Genomic DNA, 17,180 nt, shown 5'->3' on the forward strand with positions numbered 1-17,180 from the left:
GTCCGGCCGCCCCCCGCTTCCCACCCCCCCCAGCCCCCCCCCTCCCAACCCCCCCTGCGCTCCCATTTCCCCCCCCCCTTCCCACTCCTTCCACCCCCGCTTCCGACGCCCCCAAATCCCGCCGCCCCCCCCATCCCATCCCCCGTTCTCGACCCCCCCCGCCTTCCGTCCCCCCCTCCCCAAATCCCCCCGCCCCCCCCGCGGCCCCCACCTCGGAAGGGGACATAGGACATGGCTGGTGGGTCGCTGCCTCCGCCGCTGTCCCCGCGCCGGGAGCGGAGCGGGGGGGGAACCGGGGGGGGGAGGGACCGGAGGGGGGGCGGGGCCGGGGGGGGGGAGGGGGAGGGGGCGGCAGCGAAGGGGTTAATGGGGCCGGGGGGGGGCGGGGATGGCGGTGCGAGGGAGAGGCGTCCCAGTGCCACCAGTATGCACATCCCAGTGCCACCAGTATGCACATCCCAGCGCTCCCAGTGCCACCAGTATGCACATCCCAGTGCCACCAGTACACACATCCCAGTGCCACCAGTATGCACATCCCAGTGCCACCAGTACACACATCCCAGTGCCACCAGTATGCACATCCCAGTGCTCCCAGTGCCACCAGTACACACATCTCAGCACTCCCAGTATGCACATCCCAGTGCTCCCAGTGCCACCAGTATGCAAATCCCAGTGCTCCCAGTGCCACCACTATGCACATCCCAGTGCTCCCAGTGCCACCAGTATGGAAATCCCAGTGCTCCCAGTGCCACCAGTATGCATGTCCCAGCACTCCCAGTATACATATCCCAGTGCTCCCAGTGCCACCAGAGATCCGTCCCAGCGCTCCCAGTGGCACCAGTATGCACATCCCAGTGGCACCAGTATGCACATCCCAGTGCTCCCAGTGCCACCAGTGATCCATGCCAGGCCTCCCAGTGCCCCACTCCAGTTCTCCCAGTGCCCCCATTGATCCATCTCAGGGCCACCGGTGCTCCCAGTCCCCCCAGTGCCCCATCCCAGTGCCACCAGTGCCACCAGTATGCACGCCCCAGTGCCCCCAGTGCCCCATCCCAGTGCCACCAGCGCTCCCAGTGCCACCCATGACCCTCAACCCAGTGATAAAGGGACCCCAGTGCCCCATCCCAGTGCTCCCAGTGCCACCAGTGTGTCCCCATCCCTCCCAGTGTCCCATCCCAGTGCTCCCAGTGCCACCAGTCCGCATGTCTCAGTGTTCCCAGTGCTCCCAGTGCCTCCATATCCCCACGCCAGTGCTCCCAGTGTCCCCTGTGCTCCCGTCCCAGCACCCCCAGCACCGCCATTCAGCGGCACCAGTGCTCCCAGTGCTCCCAGTGCTCCCAGTGCCCCCAGTGCCAGCCTTGTCCCAATCCCAGAGCTCCCAGTGCCACCAGTGCCCCTCTTCCAGTGTTCCCAGCGCTCCCAGTGGCCACCAGCGCCACCCGAGCCCCCGTCCCAGCGTCACCAGCGCTCCCAGTCCCTTCCCGTGTCCCCGCCCCAGTGCTCTCGGCATCACTCGCGCCCCCATCCCAGTTCTCCCAGTGCCCCCCGCCCCCCCCCCAACTGGGGCCGCACACGCGCGTGGGAGCTGAAGCCCCGCCTCCTCGCCAGGCCCCGCCCCCTCGCCGGGCCCCGCCCCCCGCGCTCTGATTGGCCGCGGCGCAAGGGGGCGCTGTGCGCACGGCCCGCGTCACGCGCCCGCCTCCCCCCTCCACGTGACGCCGCCACCGCCCACGTGACCCCGCCCTCCTCCTCGCGCGCGCGCGGCGCGATGACGTCGTGAGGCGGTGCCGGCGGTCACGTGGGCGGCGGAAAGACACGAGCGCGGCCGTGCGGGCGGGAACGGTGCGGCGGGAAGGGGGGCGGGGCACTTCCGGTGGGCGGGGCACGAGGGCGGGGCACTTCCGGGTGGGGGCTCCCGGGCCATGAGAGCGGCTCTGGGCGTGAGTGTCGCGATATCGGGGCGGGGTATCGCGATATCGCGGCGGGGGTGTGAGTAGGGCCAGGAGGCCGTGATAGAGCGCAGGCCGTGGGGGGGCGGGGCGGGTGTCGCGATACGGGGGAGAGCACATGGCGGCTGCGTGTCGCGACATGGTGGATATTGTGACATGGGGAGCATTGCGTCACCCAGTCTGGGTGTTGTGATGTGTTGGATATCACGACATGGTATCGTGACATTGGGGGTATCATGACATGGTATCGAGACATGGGGAATATCGTGACATGGGGCTGTTGTGACAAATCAGGTATCGTATTGTGGCAGATGTGCTGTGGTGAGGTGAGTATCACAACGCAAGTCAGACGTTGTGATCTACATTGAATGTCATGATATGCAGGTATCATAGGGCATCAGAGACACACAGTGCACCAGGTATTGCAATAAATGCCAGGTGTCGTGACACATATCAGATATCGCAATACGTCAGTTATTGTAACGCATCAGATGGCACACAGCACGCTACATATTGTGGTTTATGTCAGATATTGTGACATGTCACTAATTGTAACGTTGGATGTCACACAGTATGCCGTGTATTGCAATATACGTTAGATATTATGGTACATTGGATATCACGACACGTGAGATGTCGTAATGTATCAGGTGTCACGTGCTGTGCCAGGTATCGCGATATATGCCAGATATCACAATATATGTTGGGTATCGTGACACGTGAGGTATCGTAACGCATCAGGTGTCACACGCTGATGCCAGGTATCGCGATACACGCCGGATATGGCGCCATATCGTGACACAGCAGGTATATCAATGCGTCAGACATCACGCAGCACGCCAGGTATGGCGATATACGCCGGATGTGGCGCCGTACCGTTGGCATATCGCGATATACGCGGACGTCCCGGCAGGCGCTGACGTTGGCGCTGCTGACGGTGACGACGGCGCCGCTGCTGCTCTCCCTGTGCCGGCGGCTGACGGCGATGGCGGCCGCAGGAGATCCGTACTCAGCTGGCAGCGTCTCGGCCGCGTTCGTCACCTGTCCCAACGAGGACGTGGCCACCAGGATGGCGCGGTGAGGGGGGGGACACAGTGGGGACAATGGGGGTGGGGACACGGGGACACAGTGGGGACAATGGGGAGCAATGGGGACGGATGGGGACAATGGGGGACAGTGGAGAACAATGGGGACGGATGGGGACAATGGGGGACGCAGTGGGGATGGGGACACGGGGGGGACTGGGAATGGTTGGGGACAATGGGGGGACAATGGGGACACAATAGGGACAATGGAGAACAATGGTGGATGGGGACATGGGGGGACGATGGGGACATGGGGACATTATGGGGGGGCACTGGGGACAATCGGGGCCACAGTGGGGACAATGGGAATGGGGACACAGGGGACAATGGGAGTGAGAGTGGGGACAATGGGGGATGCTGAGGTGGGAACACAATGGGGGGACGCTGTGGGGGAACATCGGGGGACAATGGGGGATCTCACGGGGGGGGGGACACCAGGGGGACAGTGGGCATGGATGGGGACATGGGACACCGTGGGGGGGACAGTGGGAATGTGGGGACACAATGGAAGGGGACACTGGAGGCAACGGGGGGACACTGTGGGGACAATGGGGACAATGGGGACACCAGGGGACTTCGGGGTGGGGCCATGGGGGGACAATGGGGGGGGACAGTGGGGGTGGATGGGGACAGTGGGACACTATGGGGACATGGAGACACAATGGGGGGGGACACAGTGGGGACAATGGGGGATAATGGGGCTGGGGACACAATGGGGGGACAATGGGGGACTTTGGGATGGGGCCATGGGGGGGCGGTGGGGACGGGGAGGCGATGGGGGGGGGAACAGTGGGGACATGGGGACACAATGGGGGGGGACAACGGGAGGGGACAACGGGGGACTTTGGGATGGGGAGGCGATGGGGGGGGAGGGGATACGGTGGTGGCAGTGGGGGACACAATGGGGCTGGGGACATGGGGGGGGGATGACAGCGCGGTGACCCCATGGACCCCCCCAGGGCGATGGTGGAGCAGAAGTTGGCGGCGTGCGTCAACATCGTGCCGCGTGTCACCTCCATGTGAGTGCGGCACTGTGGGGACACTGTGGGGACACTGTGGGGTCGGGGGTCCCTCACCCCTTTGTGTGTCCCCCCCTCCCCCCCCACAGCTACGAGTGGAAGGGGAAAGTGGAGGAGGACAGCGAGGTGCTGCTGGTGAGGTGTCCCCACGTGTCCCCAACCCCACATCTGTCCCCCCCCCCGTGTCCCCCCCACATCACCCCAAAAATGTCCCCAGCTGTGTCCCCAACCCTGCGTCCCCCCCATGTCCCCCCCCATCATATCCCCAACCCTCTGGCCCCCCACAGGTGCCCCCCAGCCCCACATCAGCCCCCATGTCCCCAGCCCCGTGTCACCCCCCCCCCACGTCCCCCCCATCTCCTCACTCTGTGTCACCCCTGTGTGTCCCCAACCCCCCCACGCCCCCCTGACATCCCCAGCCCCATGTCCCCCCCCCCCCATCTTCCCCCCCCATGTCCCCAGCCCTATGGCACCCCACCAGTGCCCCCCAGCCCCATGTCACCCTCCATGTCCCCCCCCCATATCACCCCCCATGTGACCCCATATCCCCCCCCATATCCCCCCCATACCCCCCATGTCCCCCTCCAAATGTCACCCCCCCGTACCCCCCCCATATTCCCCTCCCCAATGTCACCCCCCCACATCTCCAACCCCATACACCCCCCATGTCCCCCATATCCCCCCCAATGTCCCCCCCCAAGTCACCCCCCCAGATCCCCTCTACATCCCCCACAGCCCCCATACCCCCTTCCAGCGACCCCCCATTCCCCCCCCACGTCCCCCATATCCCCCTCCCCAATGTCACCCCCCCACACCCCCGACCCCATACTGCCCCCCCCAACGTCCCCCGCAATGTCCCCCCCCATCCTACCATATCCCCCCCCAATGTCCCCTCCCATATCCCCCCCAATGCCACCCCCCCACATCCCCCCATGTCCCCCACATCCCCCATAATGTCCCCCCCACCCCCCCATCTTCCCCATGCCCCCCCCAACCCCCCCCCAACACCCCCCCAACCCCCCCACCGCCCCCCTGTCCCCACAGATGATCAAAACCCGCACTTCCCGCGTTCCGGCTCTGACCGAATTTGTGCGGTGAGTTGCCAGACCCTGCAGTGACACTGCGGGGGGGGGGAGGGGGGGGGCACACACACACAACCCCCCCCCACTCAATGTGCCCCCCCCCCCAGGTCCGCACACCCCTACGAGGTGCCCGAGGTGGTGGCAGTGCCGGTGGCGCAGGGCAACGCGCCGTACCTGCAGTGGGTGCAGGACAGCGTGCCCCCAAACGGCGACCCCCCCACGGCGACCCCCCAACACTGACCCCCCCATAGCCCCCCCACAATGACACCCTCACAGTGACCCCCCCCCATAATCCCCCCAACAGTGACCCCCCCATAACCCCCTCAATGGTGACCCCCCCCCCAGAACCCCCAACAGCGACCCCCCCATAGTGACCCCCCCATAACCCCCTCAATAGTGACCCCCCCACAGTGACCCCCCCAACAGCGACCCCCCGATAACCCCCTCAGTGGTGACCCCCCCCAGTGACCCCCCCCAACAGCAACCCCCATAACACCCCCCCCAGTGCCCCCCCCCCATAACCCCCACCAGAGAACCCCCCCCACAAACCCCCCCAATGATCCCCCCCCCATACCCCCCTCCAACAGTGCCCCCCCCGCAGTGACCCCCCCATAGCCCCCCCCAAAGCGACCCCCCCTCCGTCACCCCCCCATAACCCCCCCAACAGTGCCCCCCCCATAACCCCCCAAAATAACCCCCCCACAGTGACCCCCCCACATCGTGACACCCCCATGACCCCCCCCTCATTGACCCCCCCACAAAGCAAAGCCCCCCCACAATGAGGACAATGGGGGGGGGCGAGGGGGGGTCCCCGTATTTGGGGGCTTTTCCTCATTGTGGGGTGGGGGCTCCTTGATGGTGGGGGGGGTCCGCACTTTGGGGGGGGTCTCCCTCATTTTGGGGGGGGTCCCCATTTTGTGGAGGGGGGGTCCATCATTTGGGGGGGGTCTCTCTTTTTCGTGCCCCCCCCCAATAACTGCGCTGCCTTCAATCGATGCCATTCATCCCCCCCTGGGGGGGGGGGGGCACATATTGACATGTCTGCCCCCCCCCCCCAAAAAAAAAGATTAAAATACTTAGAATGGAAAAAGCCTTTTAAGGGGGGGGTCCCCATTTCGGGCGCCCCCTCATTTTATTTTGGGGGGGGGGTTTCATAGGACGCCCCCCCCCCACTCCACCAAATACTGAACGGTGCCGTCCAACGTCACCCTCCGGGCCAGGACCCGCGCGGGGGGGTCCCGGGGGGGGGCGGCTGTTTTGGGGCTGGGGGGGAGCGAATCTGGGGGGGGGGCTCCGCGGGGGGGGGCGCGTTTGGGACGCGGGGGGGGGCGGCGCTCGGGGCTCTCCGGTTCGGGGCTGGCGGGGGTCGTCCTATTGGGGGGGGGGGGCACCAAAAATGGGGGGGTCGTTATGAAGGTCCCAGTGCCCCCCCCCCCCCACCCCCATTTCCCTCCCTTCGGTGCCCCCCCCAGTTTTTACCCCTCCTCCCCCCGATTTACCCCCAGTTTTACCCCCAAAATTTTGGTGCCCCCCCCAATTTTGCTCCCCCCCTTGTTGCCCCCTCCCCATTCCCCCCTTTTGCTCCCCCCTCCCCAATTTGCCCCATCCCATCCCCCCCCCCCCCCATCTCCCCCCATTTTTGCCCCCCCCCATTTTGGTGCCCCCCCATTTTGGTCTCCTCCTTCCCCCTTTACCTCCATTTTTACCCCCCCTCTTCTAGTGCCCCCCCATTTTTGCCCCCCCCTTTTATCTCCCCTCCCCTCATTTACCCCCATTTTTGTCCGCCCCCCCATTTTTACCCCCCCCAGCTCCTATTAACCGCCTCCATTTTGGTGCCCCTCCCCAATTTTTGCCCCCCCTTCCCCCTTTACCTCCACTTTTACCCCCTCCTTACTGCCCCCCCCATTCCCCCCCCCCCCCATTTACCCCCATTTTGGTGCCCCCCCTTCTTCTCCCGCCCCCCTCCATTTAGCCCCATTTTTGCCCCCCCCCCCATTTTTGCCCTCCCTCCATCCATTTGCCCCCATTTTGGTGCCCCCCCCCTTCCTCCCCCCCTCCATTTACCCCCATTTTTGCCCCCCCCCCCCATCTCGTTTCCCCCCATTTTTGCCCCCCCTCCCTCCATTTACCCCCATTTTGGTACCCCTTCCTCCCTCCCCCTCCATTTACCCCCATTTTTGCCCCCCCCATTTCGGTACCCCCCCCCCATTTCGGTGCCCCCCCTCCCCATTTTTGCCCCCCCCATTTCGGTGCCCCCCCTCCCCATTTTTCCCCCCCCCCCACTTCCCCCCCCCCACCTGAGGCTGCGGGCGTTGTTGGCTGAAGGATGGAAGGAGGCGAACATCCGAATGGGAGCGCTGCAGAAAAACCCCCAAAATCGCCTCAAAACGCCCCAAAATCCCACCCTGCCCCCCCTCCCCCAAATCCTCGACCCCCCCCCACCCCCAAAAAACCCCCACCGACCCCAGAAGCCCCAAAAAGGCCCCGATTTCCCCAAACCTTTCGGAGCAGCGCGCGTCCGTGCGCCGGAAGTTGTAGGCGCTGCTGGGGCGGCTCTGCAACATCGGGGGGGGCCCAAAAAACGTCTTTGTGGAGGAGACCCCAGCCCCAAATCCATGGGGACCCCCACCCCAAATCCATGGGGACCCCCACCCCAAATCCCGCAGGACACTCACCCCAAATGTAGGAGAAACCTCCACCCCAAATGTATGAGGGACCCCCACCCCAAATCCCAGGGAACCTTGACCCCAGGTAGAAGAGGGACCCCCACCCCAAAGGTATGGGAGACCCCAACCCCAAATCCCAGGGAACTTTGACCCCAAATACATGGGGGACCCCCACCCCAAATCCAGGGGACTTCAACCCTAAAACCTGGGTGACCCCCACCCCAAATGTATGGAGGACCCCCACCCCAAATCTCAGGAAACTTTGACCCCCAATAGATGCGGGACCCCGACTCTAAAACCTGGGTGACTCCCACCCCAAATGTATGGGAGACCCCAACCCCAAATATACGGGAAACCCCCATCCCAAAGCCTGGAGGACCCTCACCCCAAATCCCAGGGAACTTTGACCCCAAATGTATGGGAGACCCCCACCCCAAATCCAGGGGACCTCGACCCTAAAACCTGGGGGATCCCCAGCTCAAACCCCAGAAGACCCTCACCCTAAATCCCAGAGAATCTTGACCCCAAATAGATAACGGACCCCCACCCCAAATCCCAAGGGACCCCAGCATCAAACATATGGGGACCCCCACCCCAAATCCTGGAAGATTTCAGCCCCAAAGTTCTGGGGGATCCCTACTCCTAAATCTTAGGGGACCCCCACCCCAAACTTATTGGGACCCCAACCCAAATCGGGGACAGGAGGGGGGGGACCCCCAGCCCAATTATATAGGGGATCCAAATCCTAGAGGACCCCCACCTCAAATCTTGGGGACCCCCACCCCAAAACAGGGACAAGAGGAGGGGACCCCCCACCCCAAATTAAGGACAAGAGAGGGGGACCCCCACCCCAAATCCTGGAAGATCCCAACCCTGAATCCTGGAGGACCCCCACCCCAAATCAAGGATGAGAGGGGGAGACCCCCACCCCAAATCCCAAGGGACCCCCACCCCAAATCCTGGGACCCCCACCCCAAACATGGGGGTCGCCCCCCCCTCACCTCTGTGCTTTTTGGGGCCGCGCGCCGTCGGTTGTGCTGTGCTGCGGGGCTGCAAGAAAGGGGGGGGGGGGCAGCGGATTTTGGGGGTATTTTGGGGTATTTGGGGGGGGGGTCTTTAAGGGGGGGCGAAGGGGTTTTTTTTTGGGGGGGGGTGTTGTTTTTGGGGTCCCCCGCCGTTACCTAGCAGGGCGGCCGCGGCCGCTCACCTGCAGTCAGTGAGCGGGGCGGCACCCAGGGGGGGGGCGGCGGCGGGGGGGGGCGGCCCCGGAAAATCGGGGGGCAGCGGGGGGGGGATTCGGTTCTGCAGCCCAAAGAGCCCCTTCCGCTTCTTCATCTCCCGGCCTGAAACAAAGCTGGGGGGGGATGGGGGGGTTGGGGTGAGAATGGGGGGGGGATTTGGGGGTATAACGGGGTCTGGGGGGGGAGATAAAGGGGTTGGGGGGCAGATTGGGGGGTTTGGGGGGGTTAAGGGGGATTTGGGGGGGTATAAATGGGTCTGGGGGGGCAGAAAGGGGTTGGGGGGCAGATTGGGGGCAGTTGGGGGTTTGGGGGGGTTAAGGGGGATTTGGGGGGGGTGTAAAGGGGTTTCAGTGGGGTTTGGGGGGGTATAAAGGGGTCTGGGGGGAGGTAATGGGGTTTGGGGGGGGTTAAAGGGATTTGTGGGGAGACTGGGGGGAGTTGAGGGGCAGATAATGGGGTTTGGGGCAGATTGGGGGTGGAGATAAAGGGGTTGGGGGGGCATAAAGGGGTTTGGGGGGAGATTGGGGGATTTGGAGAGAATTAAAGGGGTTTTGGGGGGAGTTACGGGGGATTTGGGGTGAGAACGGGGGGGCTGGGGGGGCAGATAAAGGGATTGGGGGGATAAAAAAGGGGTTGGGGGGACATAAAAGTGTCTGTGGGGGAAAATGGGGGCTTGGGGGGGATAAAGTGGTTTGGGGGCAGATTTGGGAGGGCTGGGGGGGATGAAGGGGTTTGGGGGAGGTGTTGGGGGCAACGAAAGGGGTTTTGGGGTGAGAATTAAAGGGGTTTGGATGGAGGAGCAGCGGGGCTGGGGGGCTTCAGGGGCTTTGGGGGGACATAAGGGGATTTGGGGAGTTAAGGGGGATCTGGGCTGAGATTGGGGGCTGATCTCGGGGGTCTGGGGGCACAAACGGGGAGTTTGGGGGGGACTCGGGGTTTTGGGGTGAGCAGCGGCGCTCGTGGGGCCGCACGCACCGGTCCTTATGGGCGCTCAGCGCTCCCAGCAGCAGCGCGCGCCGCTCCGCCTTGGGGGTCTGAGCCAGCTGTGGGGGGGGAACGCTGCCCCACACACCCCCCACTGCCCCACATCCCCCTGTGCCCCACAGATCCCCCCTGTGCCCCATAAGACCCCCCCACATCCCCCACTGTGCCCCCCACAGATCCCCCCACTGTGTCCCCCTGACCCCCCCATGTCCCATAGACCCCACTGTGCCCCACAGACCCCCCTACAGCCTCCATTGTGCCCCATATCCCCCATTGTGCCCCATAGACCCCCACTGTGCCCCATAGACCCCCCCCCGTGCCCCCTGGCCCCATAGACCCCATTGTGCCCCATATCCCCCTATTGTGCCTCACCTCCCCCACTGTGCCCCACATCCCCCCATTACACCCCACATCCCCCCGTCATGCCCAATATCCCCAATTGTGCCCCACAGACCCCGCCCCCAGGCCCCCCCTGCCCCATAGACCCCATTATGCCCCACATTCCCCCATTGTGCCCCACCTCCCCCCCGTGAACCACATCCCCCCCTTGCGCCCCATAGCACCCCACAGAGCCCCCCTTATGCCCCATACCCCCCACAGCCCCCCACCTCCCCCCTTGCACCCCCGGCCCCGCGCACCTGTCCCAGCAGCAGCGCGTCCCAGTGCGCGTTGAGGAAGGGCAGGATCTCGCGCTCCAGGTCGAAGTATTTCTTGTTGCAGCACACGCTCAGGTGGTACAGCGCCAGGTGCGCCACGTCCACCCTAAGGGACCGGCCGTGGGGGTCGGGGGGCTATGGGGGGGTCGTGGGGGGGTGGGGGGGGATACAGGGCGCAATGGGGGGTTGCTGGGGGGGGTATGGGGGGATATGGGGGGCAATGGGGCACAATGGGGGCTGTGGGGGGAGGGATCGGGGGATATGGGGCACAATGGGGGCTGTGGGGGGATATGGGGGGAGGTATGGGGGGATATGGGGCACAATGGGGGCTGTGGGGGGAGGGATGGGGGGATATGGGGGTGAATGGGGGTCGGGGGGCTTGTGGGGGGGCATGGGGGGCAATGGGGGGATTTGGGGTACAATGGGGGCTATGGGGGGGCTATGGGGGGAGGGATGGGGGGATATGGGGCACAATGGGGGCTGTGGGGGGAGGTATGGGGGGACAGGGGGGGCAATGGGGGTTGGGGGGCTTGTGGGGGGGTATGGGGGGATATGGGGCACAGTGGGAGCTGTGGGGGGGTTGTGTGGGGGGTATGGGGCACAATGGGGCACAATGGGGGGCACAATGGGGGGTTGTGGGGGGGGTATGGGGCACAATGGGGGGTGTGGGAGGGGGTATGGGGGCATATGGGGCACAATGGGGGGTTGCTGGGGGGGTATGGAGGGATATGGGGGGCAATGGGGGCTGTGGAGGGGCTGTGGGGGGGTATGGGGCACAATGGGGCACAATGGGGGATTGTGGGGGGGTATGGGGGGCTATGGGGGGATTTGGGGCACAATGGGGGGTGTGGGGGGAGGTATGGGGGGACGGGGGGGCAATGGGGGGTGCGGGGGGGTTGTGGGGGGATATGGGGCACAATGGGGGGTGTGGGGGGGTTGTGGGCGGAGGTATGGGGGGATATGGGGCACAATGGGGGGTATGGGGGGAGGTATGGGGGGATGTGGGGTACAATGGGGGATGTGGGGGGGATTATGGGGGGCCTGTGAGGGTCAGGGGGGTGTGGGGGGGTTGTGGTAGGGGTATGGGGGGATATGGGGCACAATGGGGGCTGTGGGGGGGCTATGTGGGGAGGTCTGGGGGGATATGGGGCGTAATGGGGAATATGGGGGGGCTATGGGGAAACAGAGCCCCATACTGGGATGGGGGTATCTTCATATTGGGGGGGGGCCCACACTGGGAAATGGAACACCATACTGGGAGGAGGGGGGCTCTGTACTGGAGGGTGATGTATTCATACTGGGGGGGGGCAGCCTTCATACTGGTGTGAGTCCTTATACTGGGAAACGTGAGTCCATACTGGGAGGGGGGGGGTCTCATACTGGGGGGGTCCCTACTTGGGGGGGTCCTCATACTACTGTGAGTCTTTATACTGGGAAGTGTGAATCCATAGTGGGAGGGGGGCATCCCATAGTAGGGGGGGGGGGCGATCTTCACACTGGTGTGAATCCTTATACTAGGAAATGTGAATCCATACTGGGAGAGTGGGGATCCCATACTGGGGGGGCCCTCATACTGGGGGGGATGTATTTTCATACTGGTGTGAGTCCTTATACTGGGAAATGTGAATTCACAGTGGGAGGGGGGGGTCCCATACTGGGGGGGTACCATACTGGGGGGGCCCTTCATACTGGGGGGGATTTTTGTACTGGTGTGAGCTCTTATACTGGGAAGTGTGACCCCATACTGGGGGGGGGTCCCACATTAGGGAGCACAGTGTCACCCCAACAGCCCCCCCAAGCGCCCCCCCCCAGATGAAGCCCCCCCCAGATGAAGCCCCCCCTCCAAATGAAGCCCCCCCCCAGATGAAGCCCCCCCCCCCGATGAAGCCCCCCCCCAGATGAAGCCCCCCCTCACCATCGCAGCGGCAGCCGCCGGACGCTCTCCGCCCCCCCTGTGCACACGCAGCACTCGAAGGCGTAAAACCTCACCATTTTTTGGGGGGGGGGGGGGCGAAAAACCACCATTTTAGGTGCGGGTTCGGGGGGGGGGGGGATACGTAAGGATATACGGGGGGGTCTGTGAACGCGCCCCCCCCAGAACAGAGCTCACCGGTCGCCGTAGAGCAGCGGTTTGGGCAGGCACTGTGTGCACGCCTCGTGGAACCACTGCCGGCAGCCGCCGCACTGCAGCATCTTCGCGCTCCATCTGCGCCCCCCCCGGGGGAAATAAGGGCTTACAAACCCACCGGGGGGGGGTCGGGGTTTGATATGAGGAGGGGGGGGCACTCACTGTCCCGGCCCCCCGCAGTAGCAGTAGCACTGCTGGCGGTTGGCGAGGTGGGGGGGGTCCCAGTCCAGGCTGTGCAGGGCGTAGGGCAGCGCCGCCTTCATGCGCAGCATCGCCAGCGCCTGGCGCCCGCGGCGGGCAGCCCCCCCCCGCTGCAAAATTGGGGGGGGGTCGTGGGGGGGGGGGGGCACGGCGGGATAATGGTGCCCCCCCCCCCCGTGTGTGTGGGTAATGGGGGGGCGGGGGGTCGTAAGGGGGGGGTTGGGGGGGTATAAGGGAGGGGAGGTTGTAAACTGGGGGGAGTTAAATTGGGGGGGAGCCCTAAACTGGGGGGGGTCGGGGGGGCACAGTGGGATAATGCTGCCCCCCCCCCCGTGTGTGTGTGGGTATTGGGGGGCGGGGGGTTGTAAGGGGGGGGTTTGGGGGGGTATAAAGGAGGGGAGGTTGTAAATTGGGGGGGTTGGGGGGAGTTAAATTGGGGGGGGGGCTAAATTGGGGGGGTGGGGGCACAGCAGAATAAAGCGCCCCCCCCCGTGTGTGGGTGTGGGGGGTCATAAAGGGGGGGTTGGGGGGCTATAAAGGAGGAGAGATTGTAAATTGGGGGGGTTATAAAGGAGAAGGGGTTGTAAATTGGGGGGGATTTGGGGGGAGTTAAATTGGGGGGGGGGCCTAAATTGGGGGGAGTTGGGGGGGGGGGCATGGCAGAATAAAGAATAAAGCCCCCCCCACGTGTATTGAGGGGGGTGGGGGGTCATAAACGGGGGGGTTATAAAGGAGGAGGGGTTGTAAATTGGGGGGGGGGTGGGGGGAGTTAAATTGGGGGGGGCCTAAATTGGGGATAGTTGGGGGGGGGGGGCATGGCAGAATAAAGAATAAAGGCCCCCCCCACGTGTATTGAGGGGTGTGGGGGGCTTGGGGGTCATAAAGGGGGGGGTTGGGGGGTTATAAAGGAGAAGAGATTGTAAATTGGGGGGGGGCTAAATTGGGGGGCTTCGGGGGGGGGCACGGCAGAATAAAGCCCCCCCCCCATGTGTGGGTATTGGGGGGTGGGGGGTCATAAAGTGGGGGGGGGGGGTTGTAAATTGGGGGAGTTGGGGGGAGGGGCCTAAATTGGGGGGGGTTGGGGGGTGTTAAGTGGGGGGGGTCTTATATGGGGGGGGTCTTAAATTAGGGGGGTGAAATTGAGGGGGGGGGGCGCAGTGTTTTGGGTGTGGGGGGGTCCTGAAATGGTTTTTTTTTGGGGGGGGGGATGACACCATAGTTTTGGGTGAGGGGGGGCACAAGAGAGGGGTCTGAAATTGGGGGGGGGGGTCCTACATTGGGAATCAGGGCATTTTTTGGGGGGGTCCCAGTTTTTTTTGGGGGGGGGCCTAAAATGGGGTTCATAGAGTCTTTTTGGGGGGGGGACACAATGGGGGGGGGGTCATAATTCTGGTGGGGGGGCACAAGAGAAGGGTCCTTGATTGGAGGAGGGGGTCCTACATTGGGAATCAGGGTATTTTTGGAGGGGGTCACGGGTTTTGGTGGTGGGGGGGTCCTAAATTGGACGGGGGGGTGTCCTGAATTAAGGGGGGGTCCTAAATTAAAGTGGGGGGGGAGAGGGGTTAAATTGAGGGGGGGTTATAAATTGAGGGGGGGTCCAAAATTTGATGGGGGGGTCTTAAATTGGGGGGGGCCTAAATTGGGGGGGGGGCCTTAAATTGGGGGGGGTCCCACCTTGGTGGCCACGGCGAAGACGCAGCGCCGACACATCCAGGTGCCAAGGTGGGGGGGGGGGCGGTGGCACTGCTGGTGATAGGCTGAAAAATGGGGGGGGGACGGGACAAATTACTAGGCGGGTTAATTAACGAACGTGTTAATTAATTAATTGGGGGGGGCTCACCGTGGCCGCATTTGTGGCAGCGGACGAGGAGGTTCTCGGGGCTGAGCGCGGGGCCGGAGCAGACGCAGCACAGTTGGTCCCCCCCCGGCACCGCCGCTAATTAATTATTGGGGGGGGGGGTCATTAATTAAGAAGAGCGGGGGGTCCTCGTTAGCGTAACGAGTGCAATTAACGCCGTTACCCGGGCTGATGTCTTTCCAAAGGACGAGGAACTGGGAGTTGTCCTCAAACCGCACCAGGCAGGCGCTGCGGGCGCTGTCCACCTATGGGGGGGGGCAATTAGTTAATTAGTGGGGGTAATTAATTAATGAGGGTAATTAATTAAAGGGGGGGGGGCGCACGGACCTTTTTGATGGTGCCCAGGTAGAGGAGGCCGTCGGTCCAACGCGCCAAAACGTCCTGGCCCTCCCAAAAACGGGGGGGGGGCACCGGGGGGGTCATGGCTGGGGGGGGGGGGGGCACAATGGGGGGGGTTAAATGGGGGGGGGGATAAGGGGGTCCTAAATTGGGGGGGGGGGGTACAGTGGAAGTGGAACTGGGAAGGGGGGGGTCTTAATTTGGGGGGGTGATAAGGGGGCTTAAATTGGAGAGAGGAACAATGGGGGGGGCTTTTAATTAATTGGGGGGGCAGAGGGGGGTCTATTAATTGGGAGGCAAAATGGGGGCCTCTTAATTGGGGGGGCACAGTGGGGGTCTGTTAATTGGGAGGCAAAATGGGGGGAGCTATTAATTAATGGGGGGGGACAATGGGGGGATAAATGAGGGGGGGGGGATAAGGGGGTCATTAATTGCGGGGGGGGTAAATTGGGGATGGGGGGGGCCCTAAAGTTGAAGGGGAACCGCAGGGGGGGGGGTCTTAATCTGTGGGGAGGCCACAATGGGGGGGGGGCTTAATTAGAGGGGGTGATAAGGGGATGATTAATTGGGGGGGGCTGAATTGGGGATGGGGGGGCTAAAGTTGAAGGGGAGCCACGGGGGGGGGGTCTTAATTTGGGGGGGGCGCAATATGGGTCCATTGATTGGGAGGCACGATGGGGGGGTTTAAATGGGGGGGGGCTTAATTGAGGGGGGTGATAAAGGGGTCCTAATTTGGGGGGGGGGGGGGGGTTAAATTGGAAGGGGAACCGTGGGGGAGGGGGGGGGTCTTTAATTTTGGGGGGGGCCACAATGGGGGGGGGGCTTAATTGGGGGAGGTGATAAGGGGGTCATTAATTGTGGGGGGGGGTTAAATTTGAGGGGATTCTAATTTGGAAGGGGAAACACAGCGGGGGGGGGGTCTTAATTTGAGGGAATAAAATGGGGGGGGGCTTAATTGAGGGGGGGTCATAAGGGAGTCTTAAATTGGGGGGGGAGAACCTTGGGGTGGGGGGATGAAATTGGAGGGGGGGGTCTTAAATTTGGGGTGGGGGTGTAAGGTGGGGGGGGCCCTAAATTGGGGGGGGGGACTCTGAGTTATTGGGGGGGGGGCTGAAATTTGGGGGGGGTCACAGTTTTTTTTTGGGGGGGGGGCAAAATGAGGGCAGCCTGAAATTGGGGGGGGGGGGGGGTCTAATTTTTTTTTTCTGGGGGGGGGAACGGAGTGGGGGTCCCATCTGGGGGGGGGCGTTTTAGGATGGGGGGGTCCCGGGTTATGGCGGTGGGGCCCCAATCTGGGGGGGGGGGGGCAGATTTGTGGGTCGTCCCAATATTTTGGGGGGGGGCACAGGATGGGGGGGCGGGGGGGGCAACGTGAGGGGGGGGCCCTATTTTTAAGCGGGGGGGGGGGGCTGCGGGGGGGCCGGGGCTGCCCTTACCGGAGGCTCCGAGCAGAGCGGCGCGGAGTGATGACGTCAAACGGCTGCGACGGGTGGATGGGGGGGTCCGGGAGGGGGGGCTCCGAGGGACGGCGGCACCGAACGGCCCCCACCGGGGCCACGCCCAGCGCGTCTGTAGCCACGCCCACCCGGGTTACAGCCCCGCCTACTCCTCTCATAGCCACGCCCACCCCTTCCATAGCTCCACCCACGCGGCAGAGCAAACCACGCCCATCCTCTCGTAGCCACGCCCACTCTGGTTATAACCACGCCCACCGCCGCCTGGCCACTCCCACCCCATTGGGGGGGGGGGTGGGATGTTGGGGTCGGGATTTTGGGGTCGGGGTTTTGGGATTGGGGTTGGGACATTGGGGTTGGGATGTTGGGGTCGGGATTTTGGGATTGGGGTTGGGATGTTGGGGTGTTGGGACATTGGGGATGGGATATAGCAGTAGGGGTTTTGGCATTGGCATGTTGGGGTTGGGATATAGGGGTGGGGTTTTGGGATTGGGGTTGGGATGTTGGGGTTGGGACCT

The 17,180-nt window shown here is 63.8% G+C and overlaps 3 protein-coding genes across 14 annotated transcripts in view; 1 reads left to right on the top strand and 2 right to left on the bottom strand.

Moving 5' to 3' along the window:
* SYNGAP1 (synaptic Ras GTPase activating protein 1) overlaps positions 1-299 on the bottom strand; it is a 31,331-nt gene extending 31,032 nt beyond the window's left edge. For all 12 annotated transcript variants that reach the window (XR_016461006.1, XM_090129065.1, XM_090129064.1 and 9 more), the window contains exon 1: positions 212-299. Coding sequence is in view for 9 of the 12 variants with exons in the window: in XM_090129065.1 (XP_089985191.1) it covers positions 212-233 (22 nt within the window). In the remaining 3 variants the exon portion in view is untranslated. The remainder of the gene's footprint in view (positions 1-211) is intronic.
* Positions 300-1,856: 1,557 nt separating this feature from the next.
* On the top strand, positions 1,857-5,431 carry CUTA (cutA divalent cation tolerance homolog). The gene is made up of 6 exons (XM_090129203.1): positions 1,857-1,940; positions 2,863-3,026; positions 3,994-4,053; positions 4,143-4,188; positions 5,098-5,147; positions 5,243-5,431. Exons 1-6 carry the CDS (start codon positions 1,923-1,925, stop codon positions 5,373-5,375), a joined length of 471 nt encoding a protein of 156 aa, XP_089985329.1. The 5' UTR covers positions 1,857-1,922; the 3' UTR covers positions 5,376-5,431.
* Positions 5,432-6,286: 855 nt separating this feature from the next.
* Positions 6,287-16,891, bottom strand: PHF1 (PHD finger protein 1). Its single transcript, XM_090129003.1, has 15 exons — positions 16,645-16,891; positions 15,197-15,294; positions 15,033-15,114; positions 14,852-14,947; positions 14,686-14,768; positions 12,973-13,121; positions 12,793-12,888; positions 12,598-12,666; positions 10,665-10,788; positions 10,018-10,085; positions 9,009-9,155; positions 8,803-8,851; positions 7,635-7,690; positions 7,433-7,492; positions 6,287-6,506 (listed from the first exon to the last, which is right to left on the bottom strand). Exons 2-15 carry the CDS (start codon positions 15,290-15,292, stop codon positions 6,287-6,289), a joined length of 1,395 nt encoding a protein of 464 aa, XP_089985129.1. The 5' UTR covers positions 15,293-15,294; positions 16,645-16,891.
* Between the last annotated feature and the right edge of the window lie 289 nt (positions 16,892-17,180).

Source organism: Phasianus colchicus, chromosome 35, assembly GCF_987193195.1.
Source record: "Phasianus colchicus chromosome 35, bPhaCol1.hap1.1, whole genome shotgun sequence".
NCBI lineage: Eukaryota > Metazoa > Chordata > Aves > Galliformes > Phasianidae > Phasianus > Phasianus colchicus.

What these genes read in the sequence shown, in the direction of transcription:
- CUTA (XM_090129203.1), top strand. An exon ending in AGGACAGCGAGGTGCTGCTG is followed by an intron (nt 4,189 to 5,097) that starts GTGAGGTGTCCC and finishes CTGTCCCCACAG; the next exon opens with ATGATCAAAACCCGCACTTC. An exon ending in GCTCTGACCGAATTTGTGCG is followed by an intron (nt 5,148 to 5,242) that starts GTGAGTTGCCAG and finishes CCCCCCCCCCAG; the next exon opens with GTCCGCACACCCCTACGAGG.
- PHF1 (XM_090129003.1), bottom strand. Translation starts at nt 15,292, where the DNA reads ATGACCCCCCCGGTGCCCCCCCCCCGTTTTTGGGAGGGCCAGGACGTT. An exon ending in TTGGAAAGACATCAGCCCGG is followed by an intron (nt 14,948 to 15,032) that starts GTAACGGCGTTA and finishes ATAATTAATTAG; the next exon opens with CGGCGGTGCCGGGGGGGGAC. An exon ending in GCCCCGCTCACTGACTGCAG is followed by an intron (nt 8,852 to 9,008) that starts GTGAGCGGCCGC and finishes CCTTTCTTGCAG; the next exon opens with CCCCGCAGCACAGCACAACC.